This window comes from Theropithecus gelada, chromosome 10 (genome assembly GCF_003255815.1).
Source record: "Theropithecus gelada isolate Dixy chromosome 10, Tgel_1.0, whole genome shotgun sequence".
Taxonomy (NCBI): domain Eukaryota; kingdom Metazoa; phylum Chordata; class Mammalia; order Primates; family Cercopithecidae; genus Theropithecus; species Theropithecus gelada.
Window position 1 is genome coordinate 65,557,351 of NC_037678.1, and position 23,079 is coordinate 65,580,429.

Here is a 23,079-nt window from a genome sequence, read left to right on the forward strand (position 1 = left end):
CCTTTTTTTTTTTTTTTTTTTTTGTGACGGAGTGTCCCTGTGTTGCCCAGGCTAGAGTGCAGTGGCACGATCTCTGCTCACTGCAACCTCTGCCTCCCGGGTTCAAGCTATTCTCCTGCCTCAGCCTCCCGAGTAGGTGGGACTACAGGTGCGTGCCATTACACCCAGCTAATTTTTTGCATTTTTAGTAGAGACAGAGTTTTGCCACGTTGGCCAGGCTGGTCTTGAACTCCTGGCCTCAAGTGATTCACCCGCTCCAGCCTCCCAGGCATGAGCCACCGTGCCTGGCCAGTATTATAATCTTAAGTGACCACCATTGTATATGTGGTCCACTGTTGACCAAAATGTTATGTGGCATATGCCTGTATTAGATTTGGAGTGTAGGTGAAAGTGAAAGAGTTATCTTTTTTTTTTTTTTTTTTTAAAGAGACAGGATCTCGCTCAGTTACCTGTCTTGGAATGTAGTGGCACAAACATAGCTCACTGCAGTCTTGCATTCCTGAGCTTAAGCGATCCTCTTACCTCAGCCACCCAAGTAGCTGGGACTGCAGGCAAGCACCACCATGCCTGGTTAATTTTTTTATTTTCGTTTTTAGAGTCAGGGTCTCACTACATTGCCCTGGCTAGTCTTGAACTCCTGGCCTCAAGTGATACTCCCACTTCAGCCTCCCGAGTTACTGGGATTATAAACATGAGCCACCAAGTCAGGCTTTTATCTTTAGATTAATATTAATTTATCATGTTATAGTTGTAAAAGCACAGAACTAAGAGTAAGGAGTTTTATACCCATTACTACAGCTAGCAGCTTTGTGACCTTGGGCAAATATCTTCACTTCTCTGGCCCTTTATCTACATAAGGAAAACCGAGACCAGATAATTCTACATCTCTTCTTTCCAGAATTAAAGCATTTTAACGTAATATTATATCTGTTTTTCTGTTTGTCTTTTGCTTGCCAGGGAGAAGTTACACACTGGTTGGCATGTTCATTATACGTTGCATGCCGCAAAAGCATTATTCCCACGGTTGGAAAGGGTATCATGGAAGGCAACTGTGTTTCACTTACCAGAATACTACGTTCAGCTAAATTAAGGTAAACCTCTTTCATGTTTTTAAGTGTTATATAAGCTCTAAATTTTAGAATCAGTTTTCTCTTGTTTTGAAATCATTTGACTTCATTTAATTTTTATTTTTTTTATTTATTTATTTATTTATTTATTTTTGAGACAGAGTCTCACTGTGCCAGCCAGGCTGGAATGCAGTGGCGCAGTCTTGGCTTACTGCAATCTCTGCCTCCTGGGTTCAAATGATTCTCATGCCTCAGCCTCCCAAGTATCTGGGATTACAGACACACACCACTAAGCCCGGCTAATTTTTTGTATTTTTTTTAGTAGAGATGGGGTTTCACCATGTTGCTCAGGCTGTTCTCGAACTCCTGACCTCAAGTGATCTGCCTACCTTGGCCTCCCAAAGTGCTATAGGATTACAGACGTGAGCTACTGTGTGACTTCATTTAATTCTAAGTTTGTTATAACGTAGATAATCCTTTCCCAATTTTCATATTCTTTCTCTGCCTTTCACAAATTCTGCTAGAAACCTCTGTGTTAAATCTTTAGCTATATTTTTTTAAATTAATTTTTTAAAATTTGGAAATAATTTTAGGCTTACAGAAAAGTTGCAAAAATAAGAAAAGGACAATACCCATATATCCTTGACTCAGAGTCACCTGTTACTGACATTTTACCCCTTTTGCTTTCTCATTTGATTTTTTTTTCTTCAATATATAGATCTGTCTCTCTTTCTCTCTTTTTTTTTTTTTCGAGACGGAGTTTCGCTCTTGTTGCCCAGGCTAGAGTGCAGTGGTGCAATCTTGGCTCACCGTAACCTCTGCCTCCCAGGTTCAAGCGATTCTCCTGCCTCAGCCTCCCGAGTAGCTGGGATTACAGGCATGTGCCACCACGCCTGGCTAATTTTGTATTTTTAGTAGAGATGGGTTTCTCCATGTTGGTCGGGCTGGTCTCGAACTCCCGACCTCAGGTGATCCACCTGCCTCGGCTTCCCTAAGTACTGGGATTACAGGCGTCAGCCAACCTTCCCGGCTAGACCTTCCTCTTTTTTTCCTCAACCATTTCAATCTAAGTAGCATACATTTATAGCCTTTTACCCCAAAATACTTCACTGTGTATTTCTTTAAATAACTACAGTACAGTTACCAACTTCAGCAAAATTAACACTAATAAAATAATTTTATCTAACCAGATATCTCTGTTCTAGTTTTGTTAGTTGATTCAATAATGTTCTTTATAGCATTTTTTTTTCTGGAAGTACAATTTCTAATTAAGGATCAAGTATTGCATTTGCTTATCATGTATATTTATTCTTCTTTAATTAGGAACATTTCCACAGCCTTTCTTTTTCTTTTATGACATTACCATTTTGGAGGAATATTATCTACAATCACTTTGTCCCTTTCTTTAATTAAAAAAAATTTTTTAGAGACCGGATCTTGCTCTGCCCAGGCCTCGAGTACAGTGGCACCTTTTTAGCTCACTGCAGCCTCAAACTCCTCAGCTCAAATGATCCTCCTGCTTCAGCCTCCCAAGTAGCTGAAACTACAATCATGTGCCACCATGCCTGACTGATATTTAAAAATCTTTTTATAGAGACAGGGTCTCACTGTGTTACTCACGCTTGTCTCAAAGTGCTGACCTCAAGTGATCCTCTTGCCTCAGCCTTTTTTTTTGGGGGGGACAGAGTCTCACTCTGTTGCCCAGGCTGGAGTGCAGTGGTGCGATCTCAGCTCATCGCAACCTCCGCCTCCTGAGTAGCTGGGACTATAGGCACATGCCACCACACCCAGCTAATTTTTGTATTTTTGGTAGAGATGGGGTTTCACCATATTGGCCAGGCTGGTCTCAAACTCCTGACCTTGTGATCCACCCGCTCAGCCTCCCAAAGTGCTGGGATTACAGGCATGAGCCACTGTGCCCACTCTCATCCCCTCTTTGAACAGATGGTTCCCAATTTTGGATTTGTCTCCTATTAACTTTTGATAAGATGCAGGTTATTCATTCCCTGATGGAAAACTATGTAAGTGATTTTGTGTCCTAAGGAGATCACATCTGATGATGGCACGTGTTATCCACCTGCATCTCATTGGTGATGTTAATTTTTATCATCTGGTCAAGATGTCCTATTTCTCTACTGTATATTAATTTTTTTCCCCTTGCAGCTACTCAATGGGTCTCAGATACATCTTTTACTTACTCTAGTATCAAGCATATAGAATTATTTGGCTGGATAGGAAACGAAACAAATTTAGCGATCCAGTTTAGATTCATGCTAATGAATATAATATTCTTTGTTTCTGGGACAAAACTATTTGTGGTCATTGTCTATTTGCTATTCCTGGGTTTCCAGAATAGAAGAGGAGCAAAGTTTAAAGCCCTATCCAGGAATGGCAAATAGATTTTAGTTCATGCTAAATTTAAATTTTTTTTTTTTTTTTTTTTGAGATGGAGTTTCACTCTTGTTGCCCAGGCTAGAGTGCAATGGCCTGATCTCGGCTCACCGTAGCCTCTGACTCCCAGGTTCAAGTGATTCTCCTGCCTCAGCTTCCCCAGTAGCTGGGATTACAGGTGTCTGCCACCACGCCTGGCTAATTTTTTGTATTTTTAATAGAGACAGGGTTTCACCATGTTGGCCGGGCCAGTTTCAAACTCCTGACCTCAGGTGATCCACCTGCCTCAGCCTTCCAAAGTGCTGGGACTACAGATGTGAGTCACCATGTCCAGCCTAAAAAAAAATGTTTTTAAACAATTTTGGTTCTAAAAATAAAATAAGATGATAAAAAGTAAATGAAGATCAATGGGGTTAATTTTTTAATTGAGCAAGACATTATCATTGTTAGTATAAAACAATCTGATCTTTTTCTGTCAATGTTTCTCATCATTGTTCATATAATTTCAAAAATCTTTGTAATAATAAATTCTGGGGGAAACTGAACAAAAAAGAATTACAACAGAAACTGTAGAGCAGTACATTGCAGGAGAATCACTTGAACATTGGAGGTGGAGGTTGCAGTGAGCTGAGATAGCGCCACTGCACTCCAGCCTGGGCAACAGAGCAAGACTCCATCTCAAATAAAAAGACAAGGCCGGGCGCGGTGGCTCACGCCTGTAATCCCAGCACTTTGGGAAACCGAGCCAGGTGGATCACAAGGTCAGGAGATTGAGACCATCCTGGCTAATAAGTGAAACCCCGTCTCTACTAAAAATACAAAAACAAAATTAGCCGGGTGGGCACCTGTAGTCCCACCTACTCAGGAGGCTGAGGCGGGAGAATGGTGTGAACCCAGGAGGTGGAGCTTGCAGTGAGCCAGGATCGCGCCACTGCACTCCAGCCTGGGCGACGGTGAGACTACGTCTCAAAAAAAAAAAAAAATCAAATTTCAAATAATGAAACAAACTCTGGGGATAGATGGTAGTGATGATTGCACAATGTGAATGTACTTAATGCTACTGAACTATAGACTTAACAATGGTTACAATGGTAAAGGTTGTTTGTTATGTATGTTTCACCGCACACACACACACACAAATGTATTTTCAAAATTTTTAAATAATACAGAAGGCTTATAAGTAGAAAGGAGTCTCCTTGGCCATGCACAGTGTCTCACACCTGTAATCCCAGCATTTTGGGAGGCTGAGGCGGGCAGATCACCTGAGGTCAGGAGTTCAAGACCAGCCTAGCCAACATGATGAAACACCATCTTTACTAAAAATACAAAAAAGTTAGCTGGGCATGGTAGTGGGCGCCTGTAATCCCAGCTACAGGGGAGGCTGAGGGAGGAGAATCGCTTGAACCCAGGAAACGGAGGTTGCAGTAAGCAGAGATCATGCCATTGTACTCCAGTGTGGGTGACAAGAGTGAAACTCCATCTGAAAGAAAGGAAGGAAGGGAGGGAGGGAGGGAGGGGGGAAGGCGTCTCCTTTTGGCACTTTCCATAATTAACCATTATTAATAATTTCTTCTGGCTGGGCGCAGTAGCTCACGCATGTAATCCCAGCACTTTGGGAGGCTTAGACGGGTGGATCACATGGGGTCAGGAGTTCAAGATCAGCCTGGCTAACATGGTGAAACCTTGTTTCTATAAAAATACAAAAAATTAGTCAAGTGTGGTGGGGCACACCTGTAATTCCAGCTACTTGGGAGGCTGAGGCAGGAGAATTTCTTGAACCTGGGAGGTGGAGGTTGCAGTGAACCGAGATTGTGCTATTGCACTCCAGCTTGGGCAACAAGAGCAAAACTCTGCCTCAAAAAAAAAAAAAAAAAAAAAGAACCTTCTTATGTACAAACATATAAACCTATTTTTTGGTATTTTTTCTTTTTATTTTCTTTTCTCTTTATTTTTTTGAGACAGAGTCTTGCTCTGTCACTCAGGATGGAGTATAGTGGTGTGATCACAGCTCACTGCAGCCTACACCTCACAGGCTCAAGCGATCCCTTACTTCAGCCTCCCGAGTAGCTGGGACCATCGGTGTATGCCACCATGCTTGGCAAATTTTATATTTTTTGTAGAGAGAGGGGTCTCACCATGTTGCCCAGGCTGGTGTTTTTTCTTTTTAAAACATAAATGAAATTATACTATATGTGTTGCATATATTATATGTTTTTTTATGTAATAAAAAATATTACAGTTATTTTTCTTTATATTTTGGAAATTCTTCTATATCAGCATATGTAGTTCTACCTCATTAATTTTTTTTAACTATTCTGGGATATTTTAGGATATAAGGATCTTTCATATATTTAGCCATGCCTTATGGCCATTTTGATTGTATCCAGTCCTTTGTAGTTGCAGACAAATAAACATCACTGTAAAGGTGATATTTCTGATAAATTCCAAAAATATGTATTATTCCTAAAAAAGGGTCAAAAGATATGTCTTTTTTGGTCAAGCTCAGTGGCACACACCTGTAATCCCAGCACTTTGGGAGGCTGAGGTGGGCAGATCTCTTGAACCCAAGAGTTCAAGACCAGCCTGGGCAACAGGGTGATACCCTGTCTCTACAAAAAATACAAAAATTAGCCAGGCGTGGTGGTGCATGCCTGTAATCCCAGCTACTTGGGAGGCTGAGGTGGGAGAATCACTTGAACCCAGGAGGTGGAGGCTGCAGTGAGTTATGATCATGCCACTCTACTCCAGCCAGGCTGGTAAAGCAAGACCTACTCTCAAAAAAAAAAAAAAAAAAGTCCATTAAAAATAGTTATAAACTTATGAAAAAAAAAAAACCCTAAGTCTTTTTAAAATGTGGATTGATATTCTCAAAGTCCCTTTCCCCCAAAATGTTTTTATCTTTTATTTATTTATTTATTTTTGAGATAGAATCTCGCTCTATTGCCCAGGCTGGAGTGCAATGGCACAGTCTCTGCTCACTGCAGCCTTTGCTTCCTGGGTTCAAGTGATTCTCCTGCCTCAGCCTCCCCAGTAGCTGGGACTACAGGCGTGTGCCACCACACCCGGCTAATTTTTGTATTTTTAATAGAGACGGGGTTTCACTATTTTGGCAAGGCTGATCTTGAACTCCTAACCTCGTGATCCGCCCACCTCGGCCTCCCAGAGTGTTGGGATTACAGGCGTGAGCCACCGCGCCCAGCCTGTTTTTATCTATTTTATTTTTTGTTTGTGTTTTTTGAGACAGGGTCTCACTTTGTCACCCAGGCTGGAGTGCAGTGTCATGATCTCAGCTCACTTGCAACCTCCGCCTTCTGGGCTCAAGCGATCCTCCCACCTCAGCCTCCTGAGTAGCTGGGACTACAGGCGCATTTCACCACGCTCAGGGAATTTTTGTATTTTTAGTTGAGACAGGGTTTCACCATTTTGGCCAGGCTGCTCTCAAACTCTTGGCCTCAAGTGATCCACCCACCTCAGCCTCCCAAAGTGTTAAGATTACAGGCATGAGCCACCGCACCCAGCCTCCCCCAAAACATTTTTAAGTGTCAAATTTTTAATGCTAAAAGAGCAGTTACCCAGCATCAATGTGTTCATTCAGAGAAATAAACAAAAATTTCAAATGATTTTATTTGTTTTGACTTATAATAATTTGGGCTATTTTCAAAATTTCAATTTAAATATAATTTTTAAACTTATTATTATTATTATTATTATTATTTGAGTCAGGGTCTTACTGGGGTTTCACCATGTTCCCCAAGCTGGTCTTGAAGTCCTGAGCTCAAGTGATCCGCCCGCCTTCACCTTCCAAAGTGCAGGGATTACAGGTGTGAACCACCATGCCTGGTCCCGTCTCTAGATTATTTGTACCTAATACAATGTAAATACTATGTAAGTAGTTGTTACACTGTATACTTTAGGGAATAATCACAAGAAATGAAGTTGGTATATGTTCAATACGGACACAATCATCCTTTTTTTCCAAATATTTTTGATGTGTAGTTGGTTGAATCCATTTATGTGGAACTCACAGATATGGAGGGTAAACTCTAGAGAGAGAAAGAGTGAGAGTGTGTGCATGTGTGTGTGTGGTGTTGGCGGTAGGGTAAAATATATATCATAAAATTCATAAAATTGACAATTTTTAAGTTCAGTGACATTATATACCTTCACCTTCACATTGTTCAACCATCACCACCACCATCTCCCGAACTTTCTTATCTTCCCAAACTATACACATTAAATGGTAACTCAGCCGTTTAGCTGTTAGTCCAGCACAGCTCTGCCTCAGTGAACTATGCTGTGCTCTGCTCCACTGAGGTGCAGGGCTGACTGTGTCAGCACCAGCAGGAGGGATGGCTGGCCCCAGCCTGAGGAGGAGGAAAAGAAGGAGGTATGCAGGTCCCTGGGGTTTCTGGTTCTGGTATTTTTGTTCCTGGGCCTCTGCGTTGTCCCTTAGTGAAGCAGAAACCTTATAATCCTGGCCCAGCCTCACAGGCTCCTCCCGCAGAGAGACACATGCTCTGTGCTGTCGTCTAGTGGCTGCTTGACATTTTGGCAACCATGAAGGGACCTGAAGGGAGCCTCCATTTGCTGATACTATAGTTGGAGCCTTGGTACCTATCACCCAATCTCACTGGGCCAGCAGGGGTCTCTGGTGAGTCTCCTCTCAGGTTTCAAATCTTCCTAATTTTGGTTTGAGATTCATACTTTATTCAAGCAACCAATTCCACACTTGATGGAGCTGGAATTAAAGTTCTGCTTTTAAGGACACAATCATAGACACTGGTTATTTTACCTAGACTTTGATTGGAATGGCATATTTTCAGATATAACCAGACTGCTTTAAAACATTGAGGTTGTTTTTGTTTTTTTAGAGACAGGCTTTTACTCTGTTGCTCAGGCTGGGGTGCAATGGCATGATCATAGCTCACTACAGCCTCAAACTCTGGGGGTCAAGTTGTCCTCTTGACTCAGTGACCTAAGTAGCTGGGGCTGTAGGTGCACTCCACCGTGCCTGGCTAATTTTTTGTTTTGTTTTGTTTTTTGTTTTTTCTTAGAGACTGGGTCTGGCTTTGTTGCCCAGGTTGGTCTTAAACTTCTGGCTTCAGGAGATCCTCCTGCCTTTGCCTCCTAAAGCACTAAAGCACTGGGATTACAGGTGTGAGCCACTGCACCAGCCAAGGTTTACTTAATAGAGCTGATAAAAAAGATTGGGAAGATTGACTCGCCATTGCAGAACAATCATGTATTTGGGTCATATTTAGGTCAATATCTCACATCATAAGGAAGGTTCATTCCTAAGAAGTTGAGTCCAACGGAGGGGGTAATATTACAAAGGACCAAAGCTGAATTTTAAACAAGAGAGAAGTGATCCTGGAACCTGTTTCAGACTACATGACCGTCCCTTCGATCAAAGCAATTCCTTGAGCAATCATTGTTCAAAGATTCCCTAACAAGGTTCCTGACCTTGCAATAAGTAAAAAATGTCACTTTCTCACAAGCCCAGGAACCTCAAGATATTTTGGGGACTTCAGGAAGAGAGGATTTCACCCAATGCATACAGGTATTATGGGAACAGTCTGATGATGGATCCTTGGCTTGTCTTCTTAGCCTCAAGGCTTTTAAAAGTCTAATCCAAAATTCCTTATGAATGTTCCAACAAAACCAACTTAAAAGAGCCTAGGTGGCCACTCACTATTCTTATTGCCCCCTATGCAAATAATCAGGCCAAATATATTACTAAAACTTATTTTGCAAGTTCACTGCGAGCCAATCATGGTGGCTCACACCTATAATCATCGCTCTGTCATCCAGGCTGGAGTTCAGTGATGTGATTACAGCTCACTGCAGCCTTGACCTCCTGGGCTCAAGCAATCTTCCCACCGCAGCCTCTTGAGTAGCTGGGACTATAGGTGCACACTACCAAGTCTAATTAATTTTTCAATATTTTGGAGAGATGAGGTCCCACTAGGTTGCCCAGGCTGGTCTCAAACTCCTGGGCTCAAGCAATCCTCCCACCTCAGTCACCCAAAGTGCTGGGATTATAGGTATGAGCCACCACACCGAGCAGTATCATATTCTTTATAACAGAATCCCAATGAATTGAAAGCTGTGAAGTTTACTTTGCTTCTTATTTTAGTTTTAAAAACTGTAATCATGGTTTAAGTTATAACAATGCTATAAGGTTTTTTTGTTTTCAAACATTCTGATGCATTTTGTTCCAGGTTAGGAAAACCATTCTTGGGAGAGCAGTATGTGCAATGGATTATATGATGGTGTAGTAGTCAAGGCTCTTGTTTATAAAAAGTGGGTATCAGTCTAGGCAACAAAAGGTGAGACCCCTGTCTCTAAAAAACTTTTTAAAATTAGCTGGGTGTGGGGGCACATACCTGTTGTCCCAGCTACTTGGGAGGCTGGAGCGGGAGGATTGATTACTTGAGCCCAGAAAGTCGAGCCTGCAGTGAGCCACGATCACGCCGCTGTACTCCAGCCTGAGTGACAGAGCAGGACCCTATCTCAAAAAAATAAAAGATATCACTTATCAACTTCGGCTGACTTAAAAGAAGTATTGGATAGGTGATAAAATCTTTAGGATGACTTAAGAAAACTAGGCTTAGAAAAGGCCAGGAACAAAAGGAGGTTGGCCACACAGCCAAAAACCGTATCACAGAATCCATCTAGCAAGGACACAGTTTGCATAGCTAGCAATGCTGTCCCTGGACATTGCCACTTTATTTGTGCCGGGAGCTTGATCCTGCTGTAAGAAATTACCACTTCTTCACTTCTCTGCACCACCAGCTTCAGATTCAAAATCTCAGGCAGATGTATCTGACAAAGAATATGATTATATGCCTTCATCCTAGCTTCCAGTAAAGCTGATCTGTCTAGTGGTAGACAGGGTTCAAAAGTGGAAATGTCCTCAAAGCAAAGGGTTTCACATGCAAAATGTGATCATCCAAATATAAAAACAATTTTTTTTTTTTTAAGACGGAGTTTCGCTCTTGTTGCCCAGGCTGGAGTGCAATGGTGCGATCTCGGCTTACCGCAACTTCGCCTCCCAGGTTCAAGCAATTCTCCTGTCTCAGCCTCCCGAGTAGCTGGGACTACAGGCATGCGCCACCACGGCTGGCTAATTTTGTGTTTTTAGTAGAGACAGGGTTTCTCCATGTTGGTCAGGCTGGTCTCAAGCTCCTGAACTCAGGTCGTCCACCTGCCTTGGCCTCCCAAAGTGCTGGGATTACAGGTGTGAGCCACTGCGCTGGCCAAAAAACAACATTTTTAAAGTCCTTTGTAAGGGAGCATAATTTTTTGTAAGCCAAAAAAATGTTTAGTAATCTGACGAATGTTTTGCTGCTATTGATAAGAATCTTTTAATGAGGTTCTTAAGAGTGTCAGATTTTAATCAGCATGTCCAGAGTTTGAATGCTGTATTAGGACATTTTACATTGCTATGAAGGAATACCTGAGGCTGAGTGACTTATTTAAAAAAAGATATTTAATTGGCCCAGGGTTCTGCAGGCCGTGTAGGAAGCATGGGGCTGGCATCTGCTCCTGGTGAGGGCCTCAGGAAGTTTACAGTCATGGTGGAAGGTGAACGGGGAGGAGGCACATTACATGATGAGAGCAGGAGCAATTGAGGGTGGGAAGTGCCACACTTTTAAACAGCCAGATCTCAGGTGAGTGACAACTAAACTCATTACCATGAGGACAGCACCAAGCCATTCATGAGGGATCTGCTCTGATGACCCAGACACCTCCCACTAGGCCCACCTCCAACATTGGAGGTCACTTTTCTTTTTTATTCTATTTTATTTTATTTTTATTTATTTATTTTTCTTTTTGAGACGGAGTCTTGCTCTGTCGCCCAGGCTGGAGTGCAGTGGCATAATCTCGGCTCACTGCAACCTCCGCCTCCTGGGTTCACGCCATTATCCTGCCTCAGCCTCCTGAGTAGCTGGGACTATAGGCTCACGCCACCATGCCCAGCTAATTTTTAGTAGAAACAGAGTTTCACCTTGTTAGCCAGGATGGTCTCAATCTCCTGACCTCATGATCCGCCCGCCTCGGCCTCCCAAAGTGCTGGGATTATCGGCGTGAGCCACCGCGCCCGGCCTCTTTTTTATTTTTTTGAAAGTCTTTTACTCTCTTGCCCAGGCAATAGCATGTTCATGACTCACTGCAGCTTCAACCCCTCAGGCTCAAGTGATCCTCCTGCCTCAGCTCCCTGAGTAGCTGGGCCCACAGGCACACACCACCATGTTTTGCTAACTTTTACATTTTTTGTAGGGACGAGGTCTCACTGTGTTGCCCAAGCTGGTCTCAAACTGGTGGACTCAGATGATCCTCCAGCCTCACCCTCCCAAAGTGTTGGGATTACAGGCATGAGCTACCATGCCCAGCCAAGGAAATTACATTGCAACATGAGATTTGGAGGGGACAAAACATCCAAACCATATTACATAGCATTGGATAATTTTCTGTTAATGTCTTCTGTCACCTTAAAAAGAAATTATAAGTATTGGCTGGGCGAAATGGACTTAAGTAAGCCTTTCCAATCTACATGAAATAATCAGAACATAGGGCCGAGTGTGGTGGCTCACGCCTGTAATCCCAGCACTTTGGGAGGCTGAGGCAGTTGGATCATCTGAGGTCAGGAGTTCAAGACCATCCTGGCCAACATGGTGAAACCTCGTCTACTAAAAATACAAAAATTAGCCGGGCATGGTGGTGCGTGCCTGTAGTCCCAGCTTTCAGGAGGTGGAGGCAGGAAAATTGCTTGAAGCTGGGAGGCAGAGGTTGCAGTGAGCCAAGATCATGCCACTACACTCCAGCCTGGGTGACAGAGTGAGACTCCATCTCAAAAAAAAAAAAAAAAAAAAAAAAATTACAAGTATTATTCTGTATATATTGCTAGACCTTTAATTAAGTGAGCTTTGACATTGCAAGTTTTCTATCTAAGACCACACTAACATACAGACATAAAAAAATATACCCAGAATTGGGCTGGGTGCGGTGGCTTGCCTGAACACAGGAGGTGGAAGTTGCAGTGAACCAAGATGGTGCCACTGCACTCCAGCCTGGGCAGCAGAGCTATTAAGTTTTTTTCTGAGTATGTGCTACCTTTACTTTTGGTGGTGGAACCACGCATTGGAACTCAAACTCTTGAGTTTTACTCCTAACCTATAACAATCTGGTGCTTCATAATCAAATTCCCATTTGGAAAATGAAATTGTCTTCCCATTTGGGAGACTTCTGTTTTTCCTCAAACTAATTTTATAACCTATCAATCTGTTAACTAACATTAACTTTGTAAATTTTATGCAGAATACTGTCTAGGTAATATAGAGAATAAAGGAAGTAGATAGGCGCTCTTGCTCCCTCCATAGAAGTAACGCTGTATGTGATGACCACTAATTAATAACCTGTATTCTCCTGGTGATCCTGGGAACCAAAGTGGTTTCATAATGAGGATTTTTTTTAAATTAAATTTAGGCTTGAGGGATGGTGTTTGTTCTTTGTTCATGTGAGACAGTGTCTTGCTTTGTGACCCAGGCTGGAGTGCATGATCGAGGCTCACTGCAGCCTCGACATCCTAGACTCAAGCAATTCTCCCACCTCAGCCTCCGGAGTAACTGGAGCTACAGGCACGTGCCACCACACCCAGATAATTTTTTTAATTTTTGTAGAGTTGGGGTCTTACTATGTTGCCTGGGAGGTCTGGCTTTTTAATAAAGAATCTTAGTCGTGAATAGAATATTTCTTTTCAATCCATTATATAAATGAATTTTAAAGGTGACTTTTTTTCTCCTCCTTTTTTTTTTTAGTTTAATACAATTTTTTAGTAAAATGAAGAAGTGGATGGACATGTCAAATCTACCACAAGAATTTCGTGAACGTATAGAAAGGCTAGAGAGAAATTTTGAGGTGTCTACTGTAATATTCAAAAAATATGAGCCAATTTTTTTAGATATATTTCAAAATCCATATGAAGAACCACCAAAGTTACCGCGAAGCCGGAAGCAGAGGTGAGCCCTTAATCCTTACATAATTGACAAAAAGATTATGATACAAACTAAGAGAATGTACTTTTTTGAAAGTCTGTTTTTTATGAAAAGTATTCCTGCAAAGAGCTTAATTATTTTCTTTTTAAATCCATGTACAATTATCCATATTTGGAAATTCAGAATAATACTTTTACTTATTTTTCTTTTTTTTTTTTTTTTTTTTGAGATGGAGTCTCGCTCTGCTGCCCAGGCTGGAGTGCAGTGTCGTGATCTCAGCTCACTGCAACCTCTGTCTCCCAGGTTCAAGCAATTCTCCTATCTCAGCCTCCTGAGTAGCTGGGATCACAGGTGTGTGCCACCCTGTCTGGCTGATTTTTTGTATTTTTAGTAGAGATGGGGTTTCACCGTGTTGGCCAAGATGGTCTCCAACTCATAACCTCAGGTGACCCACCCACCTCGACCTCCCAAAGTGCTGGGATTACAGACGTGAGCCACCGCACCTGGCCCTATGTTCTGATTATTTATGTAGATTGTAAAGGCTTACTTAAGTCCATTTCATAAATAGTAGATAACTTTTCTTCATGAATGGAATTTCATGTGTAATTTGATCTATTTGATATTTATATTTACTATTTCAGTTTACATGATATTTAGCAAGCTAGTCAGACAAAAAGTAATTTTTTTCCCTTTTTAGGAGGATTCCTTGCAGTGTTAAGGATCTGTTTAATTTCTGTTGGACACTTTTTGTTTATACTAAGGGTAAGATGACACTTTCAGTGGTCTTACATTTCTACTGTGGGAACTTGGTTCTATTTGACTTGAGAGGTTTCTGGTTTTTGTGTCTTTTTTTTCCCCCCTTATAAAGGTAATTTTCGGATGATTGGGGATGACTTAGTAAACTCTTATCATTTACTTCTATGCTGCTTGGATCTGATTTTTGCCAATGCGATTATGTGCCCAAATAGACAAGACTTGCTAAATCCATCATTTAAAGGTAAGACCTTTTATTTATTTTTGAAAACTGATTATCAGTTTTTGGAAAAAGATTTTTGAAAGTTGACCATATTTTTTTTTCCCCTTTGCTCTTCCTACACTGTCAAACTAGGTTTACCGTCTGATTTTCATACTGCTGACTTTAGGGCTTCTGAAGAGCCGCCCTGCATCATTGCTGTACTGTGTGAACTGCATGATGGACTTCTAGTAGAAGCAAAAGGAATAAAGGAGCACTACTTTAAGCCATATATTTCAAAACTCTTTGACAGAAAGGTACTGTACTTATAATTAGATGACTGAGATGTTTACAGGTCAGCAGTAGTGTCAGAAGAAAAAAAAGTTTTAAGCAAGTTCTCAGCATTATAGAACTTAGGGTCAGGATTCCCAGGCTTTAGCCTCTACTGTGATTCGGAATTTCCTTATGATCTTGTGTGATGTGAGAAACAGAGCTGTTGAAAAATGTGACCAACTATATGTTCTGTTAGGTAAACATACTGTCAGAGGCAACCGTAGTCCCACCTATCAGGGACTGTGTAGGAGGTACTGATAAAGAATTGTAAAGAACAGAACATCAGGGTAGGGCTGACAAAGAATTAGGAAAAACAGGAAGTCAGAATAAGCTGACTAATTTACTGCCACAATTTGAATAACTGCTGACTGTTGACTAAAAGTCGGATGATGTATAACAACCACAGTTTTTTGTTTTTTGTTTTTTGTTTTTTTGAGACGGAGTCTCGCTCTGTCACCCAGGCTGGAGTGCAGTGGCCGGATCTCAGCTCACTGCAAGCTCTGCCTTCCGGGTTTACGCCATTCTCCTGCCTCAGCCTCCCGAGTAGCTGGGACTACAGGCGCCCGCCACCTCGCCCGGCTAGTTTTTTTTTTTTTTGTATTTTTTTAGTAGAGACGGGGTTTCACCGTATTAGCCAGGATAGTCTCGATCTCCTGACCTCGTGATCCGCCCGTCTCAGCCTCCCAAAGTGCTGGGATTACAGGCTTGAGCCATCGCGCCCGGCCAACAACCACAGTTTTAATTCCATGTAAATCGAGCAGAAAATCCATGATAGTTTTGTAGCCACTTGTAAGCTATCCATGTGCATTCTGGACATTTTCTCCTTAGTAATTAACTTAGCTATTTCTACATTTATGAATTGGCTTGTTCCTCTGGGTCTCAATTTCTTACTTCCCCAACATCAAGCCATTAAATGTAGTTAGGCCTCAAGATTTCTCTTTGGTAAAAGGAGGGGTTTGGATTACGTATCCCACTTTTCAAATATTAAGAGATTTTTCTTTAAGCATAAATTCTTCCCTTACTGGTTTCTTCTTTTATGCAAACTTTTGTATTCAGTCTTGTGTTCCTCAGATATCTATATTATGGCCCATTGTCTGTATGCTAAACATCTCTAGCAAAGTAAACTTTTTTTAAAGGATCCCAGGGACTGGGCGAGGTGGCTCACGCCTGTAATGCCAACACCTTGGGAGGCCAAGGCAGGTGGATTGCTTGAGCCCAAGAGTTCCAGACGAGCCTGGGCAACATGGCAAAACCTCGTCTCTACAAACAATACAAAAATTAGTAGGGTGTGGTGGTGCACGCTTGTAGTCCCAGCTACGTGGCAGGCTGAGGCTGCAGTGAGCCATGATTGTACCACTGCACTCCAGGCCAGGTGACAGAACCAAACCCTGTCTCAAAAAAAAAATTTTTTTTTAAATGTTATTTGCATGCTAAATAGTTTATCCTAGTCTGAAAGAAATATTTAATTATTCTGTTTTGTGTGTGTGTGTTATAACAATATGGAAATTTAGATAAATTTCATGTTTGTGTGTGTATTAATATGCTTAATTATATAGTGTCCCAAAATAATTTTTTCTTCACAGATATTAAAAGGAGAATGCCTCCTGGACCTTTCAAGTTTTACTGATAATAGGTAAATATCTGGTACTAGTGGTGCCTGGCATATCACAAGCTGTCGTATTTGTTGATTTGTTGAAATTTGTTAAGCATAACATTATATCAAAGTAAGACCTCCAAATTCAAGTTCTCTCTGCTTTAGTGGCATTGAATGGGTATTGTCACTAAGACTTGTTGGCTTTAAATACATTTATTTTAAGAAATCAAGGCTGGGCACGGTGGCCCACACCTGTAATCCCAGCACTTTGGAAGGCCAAGGCAGGCAGATTGCTTGAGCTCAGAAAGTTGGAGACCAGCCTGGGCAACATGGTGAAACCCTGTCTCTACAAAAAATACAAAAATCAGCTGGACATAGTGGTGTGAGCCTGTAGTCCCAGCTACTTGGGAGGCTTAGGTGAAAGGATCGTTTGAATCTGGGAGATTGAGGTTGCAATGAGCCGTGATTGCACCACTGCATTTCGGTCTGAGTGACAGAGTGAGACCCTATTTCCAAAAAAAAAAAAAAGGAAAAAAGAAAGAGGCCGGGCATGGTGGCTCACGCCTATAATCCCAACACTTCGAGAGGCCAAGGCGGGCCGATCACTTGAGGTCAGGAGTTTGAGATCAGCCTGGCCAACATGGTGAAACCCCATCTTTACTAAAAATACAAAAATTAACTGAGTGTGGTGGCAGGTACCTGTAATTCCAGCTACTTGGGAGGCTGAGGCAGGAGAATTGCTTGAACCCAGGAGGCACAGGTTGCAGTGAGCCGAGATCATGCCACTGCACTCTAGCCTAGGCAACAGAGCGAGATTCCATCTCAGGAAAAAAAAAAAATTATTGACACTTATGTATTTATTTTTATTTTTATTTTTTTAGAGACAGGATCTCACTGTGTTGCCCAGGCTGATCTCGAATTCCTGGCCTCAAGCAATCCTCTCACCATAGCCTCCCAAAGTGCTAGGATTACAGGCATGACCCACCACAGCCAGCGAATTGACATTTAAAACAGCTACCCGGCCAGGCGCGCGGTGGCTCATGCCTATAATCCTAGCACTTTGGGAGGCCGAGGCAGGCAGATCACGAGGTCAGGAGATTGAGATCATCCTGGCCAAAATGGTGAAACCCGGTCTGTACTAAAAATAGAAAAATTAGCTGGGCATGGTGGCACATGTAGTACATGTAGCTGTAGTCCCAGCTACTTGGGAGGCTGAGGTAGGCGGATCGCTTGAACCCAAGAGGTGGAGGTTGCAGTGAGCTGAGATTGCACCACTGCACTCCAGCCTGGGCAACAGAGCAAGACTCGTCTCAAATAAAAATAAAAATCAAGGCTGGGCACAGTGGCTCACACCTGTAATCCCAGCACTTTGGAAGGCCAAGGCAGGCAGATCGCTTGAGCTCAGAAGGTTGGAGACCAGCCTGGGGAACATGGTGAAACCCTGTCTTTACGAAAAATACACAAATCAGCTGGACGTAGTGGTGTGAGCCTGTAGTCCCAGCTACTTGGGAGGGTGAGGTGGAAGGATCATTTTAATCTGGGAGGTTGAGGTTGCAGTGAGCTATGATTGCACCACTGCACTTCAGCCTGGGTAACGGAGCGAGACCGTGTTTCCAAAAATAAACCAAGAAAAAAAGAAAGAAGCCGGGCATGGTGGCTCACGCCTGTAATCCCAACACTTTGGGAGGCCGGGGTGGGCTGATCACTTGAGGTCAGGAGTTTGAGATCAGCCTGGCCAACATGGTGAAACCCCATCTCTACTAAAAATACAAAAATTATCTGGGTGTGGTGGCACCTGTAATCCCAGCTGCTTGGGAGACTGAGGCAGGAGAATCACTTGAACCCAAGAGGCAGAGGTTGCAGTGAGCTGAGATCACACCAGTGCACTCTAGCCTAGGTGACAGAGCAAGAGTCCATCTCAAAAAAAAAAAAAAAAAAATCATTGACACTTACGTATTTATTTTTATTTTTATTTTTTTAGAGATGGGATCTCACTGTGTTGCCCAGGCTGGCCTCGAATTCCTGGCCTCAAGCAATCCTCTCACCATAGCCTCCCAAAGTGCTAGGATTACAGGCATGACCCACCACACCCAGCCAATTGGCATTTAAAACAGCTACTCGGCCAGGCGCGCGGTGGCTCACACCTGTAATCCTAGCACTTTGGGAGACTGAGGTGGGCAGATCACAAGGTCAGGAGATCGAGACTATCCTGGCCAATGTGGTGAAACCCCATCTCTACTAAAAGTACAAAAACTAGCCGGGCATGGTGGTGCAAGCCTGTAGTCCCAGCTACTCGGGAGGCTAAGGCAGGAGAATTGCTTAAACCTGGGAGGTAGAGGCTGCGGTGAGCCAAGATCGCATCACTGCATTCCAGCCTGGGTGACAGAGTGAGACTCTGTCTTAAAAACAAACAAACAAACAAAAAACAGCTGTTCTCTTGAGAAACTAATAAATGGACCCAATGACTCTGTATTTCACTTTACATTCTTTCACTAATCACATGTTGGCAATACCCATATATTTTTTTTTTTTTCTGAGACGGAATCTAGCTCTGTTGCCCAGGCTAGAGTGCAGTGACGCGATCTTGGCTCACTGCAAGCTCCACCTCCCAGGTTCAGGCCATTCTCTTGCCTCACCCTCCTGAGTAGCTGGGACAACAGGCGCCTGCCACCACACCTGGCTAATTTTTTGTATTTTTAGTAGAGATGGGATTTCACCATGTTAGCCAGGATGGTCTCGATCTCCTGACCTCATGATCTGCCCACCTCGGCTTCCCAAAATGCTGGGATTACAGGCGTGAGCCACCGCGCCTGGCCCTTTTGTTTTTTGAGACGGAGTCTTGCTCTGTTGCCAGGCTGGAGGGCAGTGGCACAATCTTGGCTCACTGCAACCTCCACCTGCCATATTTCAAAGCCAGTATTGTTTCCTTAGTGATCAGAAACCATTTTCATAATTAGATTCAACTAGTTTTCAGATTAAGTATATGTAGTCTCTCACTTTTCAAAGTAATTTATTGGTTGTGTGAATGTGAAGAATGTCCATAATCAGGTAGGACCCTCTGATATTGTTAGATGGGCAGAGTTAATAAAAATTAGAAAGTTGTCAGATTTTCTAAGCTGTAAACACTAAATCTATCTTCAAGTCAAAATAAATCCATTGTGTAACTTAGTATTACAGCTTATAATAATTCTCTTTGCAGCAAAGCAGTGAATAAGGAGTATGAAGAGTATGTTCTAACTGTTGGTGATTTTGATGAGAGGATCTTTTTGGGGGCAGACGCAGAAGAGGAAATTGGAACACCTCGAAAGTTCACTGGTGACACCCCATTAGGGAAACTGACCGCACAGGCTAATGTGGAGTATAACCTTCAACAACACTTTGAAAAAGTAATATAACCTAGCCTGGCCTCAATCTTGAATGATCTTTTTCTCTGTGTGTCTGATTCTACTAACAGCAGAAGCATCTTTCAAGTTAAATCTTGAGTTTCTTCTACTAATTCATATTTCCCATGAAAGCCTTAAAAGGTAATTTTTAAAACTGGCATTTAGTATTTTTACCTTATTTCTTACTATTTTCATATTTTATATCCATTTTCCCAGCATGCCTGGGTTTATTAGTAAAGTATATGTCTTTTGGCATGAAGAGGAAGTTTTCCTTTCTTACCGTTCTTTCTTTGCTTCAACTTAGCCTCTGTTACGTTGCTTTAAATTTTAGCTTGCTTTCCTACCCATGACACAAACTATGTGTTTTTCTATAACTTCAGCCATAAAACTCTGGACTTGATTGTTAATGGCCAAGGCTTAACCCTGTATCTATGTGTAAAATGGGTTGGAGGAAGAGATCTAATGGAAAATTCACTTGTCTAGAACATAGTAAAACCTAAGTTTTTGTCCAAGCTTTGACATTAACTTAGTCAACTGAAACAAGTTTTTAAATTTCTCTGTTCCTATTTTCTCATATATAAAATTAAAGTATGTATACGTTATCCTTCAAATCAGTGGTGTGAAGATTAAATGAAATTATAGGTAGAAAGTGCTTTAAAAAAGTGTTATTCAAATATAAGGATGTTATTAGCATAGTATTGCTAAAAATTTCATGGATATTTTAAATATGAGTAGAGAAGATGGTAAATGCACTGAATTAAACACATAACAAGGAAGATGGTAACTTTTAAAAACTCACAGATTTTTCTTTTCTGACAGAAAAGGTCATTTGCACCTTCTACCCCTCTGACAGGACGGAGATATTTACGAGAAAAAGAAGCAGTCATTACTCCTGTTGCATCAGCCACCCAAAGTGTCAGCCGGTTACAGAGTATTGTGGCTGGTCTGAAAAATGCACCAAGTGACCAACTTACAAATATTTTTGAGTATGTATAATACTGTTATTTTTTCAAATGTCTTTTTAAAATTAGATTTCTTATTCCATTCTGTTTTTAGTATATTCAGAATTCTCAAGATAGTGGATGTTCATCTGGCAAGTTTTACTATACCATTTCAATCACAAAATATATTGACCTAAAACCATATTGAAGTACCCATTAAAAATTATGTATAACAGTCGGGCACAGTGGCACACACCTGTAGTCCCAGCTACTTGGGAAGCTAGTTTGGCCAACATAGTGAGACTAATTCCAGCTTGGCCAAGATAGGGAGACCTTATCGCTCCCTTTTTTTTTTTTTTTTTGAAACAGGGTGTCGCTGTCTCCCAGGCTGGAGTGCCAGTGCCGCAATCACAGCTTACTGCAGCCTCCACCTCCTGGGCTCAAGCAACTCTCCCACCTGAGTCCCCCAAGTAGCTAGAACTACAGGTGCAAGCCACCATGCCTAATTTTTTATATTTTTTGTAGAGACAGGGTTTTGCCATGTTGCTCAGGCTGATCTTGAACTTCTGAGCTCAAGTGATCCAACTGCCTTGGCCTCCCAAAGTGCTGGGATTACAGGCATGAGCGACCATGCCAGGCCAACCTTGTCTCTTAAAAATAATTATATATAATGTTATTTCATGGGAGTATAGACTTTTAGAGATAAGTGTACCTTAAAGATTATTTAGCACTGATATTTCACTCTTTTTTTTTTTTTTTTTTTTTTTTTGAGACGGAGTCTTACTCTGTCGCCCAGGCTGGAGTGCAGTGGCCGGATCTCAGCTCACTGCAAGCTCCGCCTCCCGGGTTTACGCCATTCTCCTGCCTCAGCCTCCCGAGTAGCTGGGACTACAGGCGCCCACCACCTCGCCCGGCTAGTTTTTTGTATTTTTTAGTAGAGACGGGGTTTCACTGTGTTAGCCAGGATGGTCTCGATCTCCTGACCTCGTGATCCACCCGTCTCGGCCTCCCAAAGTGCTGGGATTACAGGCTTGAGCCACCACGCCCGGCCGATATTTCACTCTTTAACTACCCCTGAGTTATGCATGTTTTGATTTTACATTGACTTTATTTTTTAATTTATTTTTATGTTTGTTTCTAAAGATCACCTGTATAAGGGCATACATTAATTTTAAATGGGGACATTCTAAATGTCCATTAGATTCTAAATGTCCATTAGATAGGGGACTAATTGCATATTGGTAGTACAGCCATAAAAATGAAATTATTTATTTATGTATTTTTGAGACAGAGTTTTGCTCTTGTTGCCCAGGCTGGAGTGCAATGGCACAATCTCGGCTCACTGCAACCTCTGCCTAGTGGGTTCAAGCGATTCTCCTGCCTCAGCCTCCTGAATAGCTGGGATTACGGGCATGCGCCACCATGCCCGGCTAATTTTGTATTTTTAGTAGAGATGGGGTTTCTCCACGTTGGTCAGGCTGGTCTTGAACTCCCGACCTCAGGTGATCTGCCCTCCTGGGCCTCCCAAAGTGCTGGGATTATAGGCATGAGCCACCGTGCCCAGCCCATAAAATGGAATTTTATACAGGTTTTTTTTTTTTTTTTTTTGAGATGGAGTCTCACTCTGTCGCCCAGGCTGGAGTGCAGTGGCCGGATCTCAGCTCACTGCAAGCTCCACCTCCTGGGTTTACCCCATTCTCCTGCCTCAGCCTCGCGAGTAGCTGGGACTACAGGCACCCACCACTTCGCCCGGCTAGTTTTTTGTATTTTTTTAGTAGAGACGGGGTTTCACCGTGTTAGCCAGGATGGTCTGGATCTCCTGACCTCGTGATCCGTCCGTCTCGGCCTCCCAAAGTGCTGGGATTACAGGCTTGAGCCACCGCGCCCGGACTTTTTCTTTTTTGAGGAAGCATGATTCCTGGTAAAGATGGTAGAATGAAGCCAGATCAGAGAACCTTCTTTCCTAATACCTAATAAAATAAGAGAATAGTAAAAACCAGCAAAATATTTATCAGTGGCAACCAAATGAGGAGAGAGAGATGATTTCATGACATAAATTTCCAAAGTAGAGATCAAAAAGAAAATTGATGATTCTGGTATCCCTATCCCTAAGCAGTGTTGGAGAAAGAGGGTATAGTGATAGACCTTGAGAATTCTCATCAATACTTCAGATTTGGAGAGAAACAAATGGGGGAGCAGGCAGACAGATAAAAAGTCATACAAATCTCCCCAAGTGAAAAGTTTATATGTACCACCACCAAGATCCCAGCAGAAATATAAACAACTGCCAAGGGCTGCCATTTTCCAACATTCCATGATGATATGGGGGAGAGATCCTCATATAACTAGACTTCCCTGACTAGGAATGGTGAACCCTGGAATGGGAGTATTTAACTAAATCTCAGAAGACAAAGCAAAAC

General features: G+C 42.2%; 1 protein-coding gene across 1 annotated transcript in view; it reads left to right on the top strand.

Annotated features, from left to right (window-relative positions):
* The window catches only part of RBL1 (RB transcriptional corepressor like 1), an 88,849-nt gene that overhangs the window by 7,650 nt on the left and 58,120 nt on the right, over positions 1-23,079 (top strand). The window contains exons 2-9 of the mRNA XM_025400338.1: positions 958-1,091; positions 13,280-13,480; positions 14,154-14,218; positions 14,325-14,453; positions 14,565-14,725; positions 16,325-16,374; positions 19,535-19,721; positions 20,538-20,704. Coding sequence (XP_025256123.1) covers positions 958-1,091; positions 13,280-13,480; positions 14,154-14,218; positions 14,325-14,453; positions 14,565-14,725; positions 16,325-16,374; positions 19,535-19,721; positions 20,538-20,704 — 1,094 coding nt within the window. The remainder of the gene's footprint in view (positions 1-957; positions 1,092-13,279; positions 13,481-14,153; positions 14,219-14,324; positions 14,454-14,564; positions 14,726-16,324; positions 16,375-19,534; positions 19,722-20,537; positions 20,705-23,079) is intronic.